The sequence below is a fragment of the Lagopus leucura genome, unplaced genomic scaffold, assembly GCF_019238085.1.
Source record: "Lagopus leucura isolate 7727_CA_CO unplaced genomic scaffold, USGS_WTPT01 Super-Scaffold_100018, whole genome shotgun sequence".
NCBI lineage: Eukaryota > Metazoa > Chordata > Aves > Galliformes > Phasianidae > Lagopus > Lagopus leucura.
Genome location: NW_024962272.1, coordinates 13679381 through 13686001, shown reverse-complemented (window position 1 = coordinate 13686001; position 6621 = coordinate 13679381). Strand labels below are relative to the sequence as shown.

Sequence of the window (6621 nt, the reverse complement as noted above, 5' to 3'; positions counted from 1 at the left end):
CTACTTCAGTAGAGGAGACTTGCTTTACAATCCTTTGTAAAAATGTTCAGAAAATTAAAATATAAAAAAGGATTTTGTCCAGCAGCTCACAACACAATTAATAATGGTTTGAAACATCAGGGGCAACAATTTCAAAGTTTAAAAAATGCTATTGTTACCAGAATTTGGCAGAGACTGAGGAGGCAGTAGGCTTCAACTGAAAATAGTGAAGCAGCTGTTGCAGCCACATGGCAACCTGTACTTCCAAGAGGCAGTATATCAATGGCAGATCAAAATTACTGAAAAAGAAATCAAGTCCAAGATATGCTCATATAAGAACAGCAAGCCATCCAACTGACTGTGTGCAGTTTTCATGGGGACAACTTTATTAAAGGAAGTGGGAATACAAGTTGTTTTGATGCCATGTGTATTTTAGGAAAGATGGTCATTGACATTGATACCATGAATTCAAATGCTCTAAAATTCCTCCAGACATCTCTGTGGTGGTGTAAGCACCACCAGATCAGCATGATGCTTCCAACATTCTTTAATGAAACATGCCTATAAAGATGTTATGTTAAGGTCAAACTTGCTCTTCCAAAAACATCTCTACCTCTAAGAGATAAAAACCTGCTGAAACACTCACTTTGAGGATGTACTTTCAGTACACTGCAACGTGACTTCTGAATAATGATACTGAAAATACAACCTTCAGATACCCATTAGCAACTCTGTGGTGGGGAGAGAATTCATAGTTAAAGATGAAAACCCACAACTAGCTATTTAGTCCAAGATCAAATCCATGATCTGATACAGAAAGTTTCTCTGACCTCAAAATAGTATCCTTACAACTTATTTCTAAACAATAACATAAAATATGTAACATATATATGATGACATACAATGTGTATATCATATAAATAATAAAATCTACTGAGATCCTGGTGAGCAGTGGATAGTTGCTAGCTAGCCAAAATACATAGGAATTTGAAAGTTCTTTGTATTTATTTACTGTTGCTATTGTTGTTATTGTTTTTCCTTTTTTACCTGAAATTACAGGGGGGAAAAAAAAAAAAATCCCCACAAAGATAAATATGCTTGAGCATGTATTCTGGACAGTCTCGCAGCACTCGTGTAACAACTAGTTTTCCTTCTTCCTCTGGCATAAAGAGACAAAGAAAATGAAGCTGCCGTGTTTCTTGCTCAAAAAAACAGAATACCTCTTTCAGGGGTACTGACCTCTGAGTCTTGCTGATCTCTTGAAGCAATCAAAAACCTTCCCATCAGCTCCAGATAAGAAACATATTCAAGACAAAAGCCAATTAGCTGCTAAGCCATATGCTAAGGATAACAGCCATTAGTTGAACCATGACTTTTACTGCTGATTTTTATATTGACCAATAGGTTTGTCAGCCTTTTAAAACTATCTTTCCCAAGACATCTTCATTTTGGCGTTTAAATTTCACTGTGAGCCTAGAAAAAAAACAGGAGAGCAGACAGAATAGCTAAAACATCCTGGAAAAGGATTCCCTTCTGTATTAGCTTTGTATGGCACTGTTTTTGTAGCAGGGTGGCCTCTCTGAGCAGAGCCCAGCAGCTGCCCCATGTCGGATCAGAGCCAGCTCCCACTGCTCCAAAGTAACCCGCCACTGCCCAGAGCTGAAAGACCCGTTTAGGGCAGTTCCTGGAAGGCCGTATTTTCTCCAAATAAAACAGAAGGTGATTATCATCTATATCTTTATGAGTAGAAAGTCCTGCTGAATGATAAGGGTGTAACAAGCAAGGTAAGATCTTGACATCTCTTCTATCAACTTTGGTGGAAGACAGCAAATTGTTACATGGTATTCTGTTACAGTCTGCCCTCTAAAAGTACTTAGAAGTTCAATGTTTTTGCAGAATGCTTGAAAAAAAAGCATCAGACTCCAGAGCAAAGAGCTTCTGTCATCACCTCTGGCCAGCAGAGAGTGTAGTGTGAGGCTCCGAACCCCCAGGAGCACGTTGTTTCTGACTAGATGGCTGGATGAATCCACAGATCACAGTTGCACTGGCCAACGTTAAAATGACTTCAGGTACATAGTACGTATTGATACATATGCATGAGATGCACCTTTCCTACGTGTTGATTCCTCCCATTCATTTGCATGTCTTTCTATAGCTACAGTAAGAAGAGCAGTTTTTCAGGCAGCAAGATGAGTATTTCTTTCAAAATCCCTCAATTGCTGTGGAGGGGAAGGTGGCAACTTATTCCTGTCAAATAGTTTTTTAAGTCAGCTTCACAGCCATTTTCCTGCACTAGAAATATCTCAAACATGGTTTTCTAAAATAGCATTTGACTGTTATTATTTCATATCCTGTGTCCAATTCAGTAAAATGAATTATAATTGTCTCTAAATTTGAGATATTTCACTCATTCAGGGGCCTCCTCTTTCCAAAACAGCTTAAAAATATTAAATCCTCTAAGAATTGTTTCCACTGAATAAAAATTAATTGGTTGCAAACTTCTTTTCATAGGATATTTTTACAGTCAATTAAAATTTATTGCTGTGCAAGCCCACCTGTGTCCATAATTGGCAATTCTCTATTCAACACTTCTGTAAAAAAGGACCTTCCTCCCTCCACCCCCTACTTATGTAGATGGGGAGTGGGAGCTTGGGAATGTGAACCTGATCCAGCATTGACTGACCAGGCAGCAAACCCTTATTGTTCTAGAGATACCAAACATAACTACTTTCTAGTAGGGATAAGCTCAGTCATTCTGCACATAACACAGCTTTTGTGTTCAGCAGTACAAATAGAAAAAGGGAAATAGAATGACTGCTGGAGATTTGTTAAACTTAAAAAGATCCTGATGAACAAAAGTGTGGAATCCAGTCCACAGTTATTTTAGAAATGCAACATTATTTCAAATGCACTTTGTTCCTCCTTGCTGGACACACACAATGATGATAGGTAGAATGAAGGAAAACTTAAAGATATCTGTGAAAATCTGACTTTTGACTGGAGGGTTAAGCCAATTTTAGCAGGTCATTAAACTAAATCCAGTGAAGTATACTCCTCAACCTAACTGCATGTCCTTCCCAGCTAAAAATCCCCAAATGACTTTTTTTTCTGAATTGTTCAATTATTGCCTAAACTGAGATTCCTATAATTATGTTTTAAATATCACTTTTAGAAATTAGAACAAGGGAGGCACTAAAATGCTTCGGCCAGTATTTTCCAGTCTAACATTTAAAAATAAACTTCTACCTCCAAGTTACTAAGCAGTACATATGCCAAACATGAGGAAGTCTGCTTTCCAATTTTAGAATGGGATCATACAACAATTCATACAAATGCTATTTATATCATGAGTGTCTGTGTCTTACTTCTAAAATCGCATGCAATGCCAAAGAAACTTACCCAAACTATAACAACACTCTAAGCTATGACTGAATTTGAAATGTGTATGTCTGAAACAAACTCGGTGACTTACCATTTTATATAAGCAATTTTCTTGAGTTTTTTAATTGTTCGACAAACAAAAATATGTAAGTGTTGGGCCTTATTTAGCAATATTATGTGCAACTTAGAAGAATAGCTAAATAAATTAAAATGCCATTTTGTGCCAATAACCTTTATTTTTAAATAATAATAATTCTTATTACTTTTTTTTTGTGTTTGCCACAAAAAGATAATTTTTTTTCCCCTTTGTTCTATCTGCAAAGACTTGCAGATGCATAATTATTACCTAAATAGAATGCTTTTTTGTGTATTTTTTTTCCTCTCTGTTATTCAGCTGGCAACTATGCATATTACAGTGCTATACTGTGCATTCCAAAATCCCATATTCTAAGAAAATCAGATGTGAAGTTGACAGTAAAATGATTTTTTTGCTAATTTTTGAAGAAAGAATTAATGATTCATTTCCACAAAATTTTTTCCTTATTGACTTATTATCCTCAGGGATGATTATCCATTAATCAATTTACATTGCTGATATATGCTAACTCAAAATTTAAAGGACTTTGGAAGGATATTTTTATCTGCTAATCTCCAAGGAGGTTAATAGCAAAATAAAACAATTTTTTTCTTGTGGGGAAGCATCTGTTCTTCAATATGTACTTTTCTTGTACGAGAATAATTAGTTTAATAAGTAGAAATTATGCTTTCTTCAGATTACTTCTCAAGTATCAACTCATTACACTTCAAATAACAGTAATTCTCTGCAATGATGTGAAAACATACAAAAAAGGCTCATTGTTCAGATAAAAAAGATAAAAAATAAGGTGATTAGCAAACTTCAGTATTGAAGCAGCAGCACACTGTTGTTTCGACTAGTACTTATTACCAAGTTTGAAGTGATTCTAACAGTCACAATTTAACTTAATTAAACAAGTATGAAAATTATCCCTTTTCATAACTCTTCCCCATTTTTTCCCCCCAAATTACAAGCTTGAGTGACCTACTTAGCAGGTCATTCTTATTGCCAGTGCCCACAAATTTACCATATCTCAGCAAACACTGCAAGAGTCTCTTGTTTACTGTCCCAGTGTTGCTATTCACTCATCTACAGTTATTATATACACCTACACAGAAAAATTGCAAAATAAAACATAACTAGAACCAGTGTATGCCCAAACCTTAAGTTACACTCTCATCCAGCAAGAAATTTCTCTGCTGAACATTTTTCTAATACCATCTGTAAAACTTGAGTAAATAATTGCTAAAGATAATTTAGAAACATAAGATCATTCTGTAAAAAATTGCTTGAATTAGTTTGGATTGTTAATAATTGACTATAACCACTAAACTATCATGCATTCTGCTACAGATCTACCCCTTCATTTTTCATTTTCTCTTAGCAAAAGGAAACAGGAAATCTATAAAGTTTATAACTCGGGCAAAAGTCAGGATCCTTTTTAGTAACAAATGGCTTCATTAGAAAACATGCTATTCATAGGTCATATTATTATTCATATTAAGTACTTGAGCTGCTGCTAGAACATCCTTTAAAATTTATGAAATCACAGAAAGATATTACCTACACTGATTCAGAAGAATCCACAAACTACGTTTTACTTCATTTTTTAAAAATAGTTTAGTGAAGTTTTGCTACGGGTTTCCTTCAGCTATGCAGTCTATTTCCTCAAGTAGGATGATCCAAAAACCAGCCATGTATAAACAAAACCAGAAATACTGTGAATAAATGAATATTCACCAATGGAAGAACTCTTTTGACAATGTATTTCTAGAAGTATGGTTGGTTTACAAGAGACCATCCATATGTATGGATTAAGTTTCTTTCCTTCACTGTAGTTACAAGCCTTCCCTCAGCCTTCCTCCTCCCCACCCCTCCCCCCCCCCAAAGAAAAAAAAAACAGATCAGAGAGGAAAAAAATATATATTTAAATGCAAGTATTTTTAGCACTGTAAGATCAGGCTATCTTCCACTGTTCATTCAGAATCAGAAATCATGTTAGCGTTCTCCTGATGCTCACAAAAAGTTGCAAGTATTCTGAAACATCTGTTGGTAGTAGCTATCATAATCAGGAAACACTGTTCAAGGTGGAACAGGCGAAAATAATTAACTTGAGCAGATGGATGAAGCAGTTGCTCAGTAGTAAATCTGAAGAAGATCATTTTCATAACACAAGGTACCAAATCAAATGCACATTCAGGGAACACTCAAGATAAGATAGCAAGTTTACCAGTAAATAAGAGCAAGCTATGAATAATGCAGCTTCACAGAGGCAATAAAAAGGTAGTAAAACGAGAATGAGATGGAAAAGTACTTTTAGGAGTTTATGAGATAAAGAAACTACCTAGTGCTAATTCATCCGTTACTAAATTAAAAATGCCCAACGCTAAATATTTTATTTTTAAAAAGATAAACTTACTAGGGTAGCACAGGAAATTAACACAAAGTAAATGGACACTATGAAAGACAATCTATGCAGAACATATCTTCCACAGGCATACAGCCTTTTAGTTTTAAACTGTAATTAAACTAGAGCAAATCTATTACACAGACAGAAACAGAAACCATACTTCAGAGAACAAATCATCAGTGACATGAATAAAGTGGACTTAAGTGACTTCATAGGTGTTTTCCTGTTCTAAAAGCTGTTTCATTCTTCTGATTCTACTGTTTCCCACCTTAAATCACTGACTGAAGTTAGTGGTGTTATGTCATTACTAGCCTTGCGCGTGATAAAAGTATTTTATAATCCTCCAGTGAGTCACTTCTGAGGCAGCACTACATGCTGGAGGGTTGCTGATACTTGATTTGGTAAATGGTGTTTTCAACAAGACATTCTGCCTTCTCACAATGTGTTCCCAGGAAAACGTCTTTCTGACAGCATGTATTTCAGAAAAGCTTGCTTATTTTCCATCTCTTATGATCCTTGTTGTTATCTATGTAAGAAAACCTTACTGAACAGCAAGCTTCAAGAGAACCATTGTGCCATAGCACTACCCCATTTATGAAAATGATTGGCCAGAAATTATCATGTATTCTATTTTATAAGATTAAGCTTGTATAACCAAGATGTTATAATTGCAATATAATCAAAAGAGTAAGGCAAAAGCAAACAAGGATCGCAAAAGAGAATAAGTAGAAGAGCTTACCCTTGGGTTGAGCTCACTAGAAGATACCAAAAGAGG

The 6621-nt window shown here is 35.4% G+C and overlaps 1 protein-coding gene across 1 annotated transcript in view; it reads right to left on the bottom strand.

The window, feature by feature from the left end:
- Positions 1–1328: 1328 nt before the first annotated feature.
- The window catches only part of LOC122183475 (aminopeptidase O (putative)), a 103854-nt gene continuing 98561 nt past the window's right edge, over positions 1329–6621 (bottom strand). Inside the window, exon 12 of the mRNA XM_042877444.1 lies at positions 1329–1452. Within this exon, the coding sequence (XP_042733378.1) occupies positions 1435–1452 (18 nt within the window). The 3' untranslated portion in view covers positions 1329–1434. The remainder of the gene's footprint in view (positions 1453–6621) is intronic.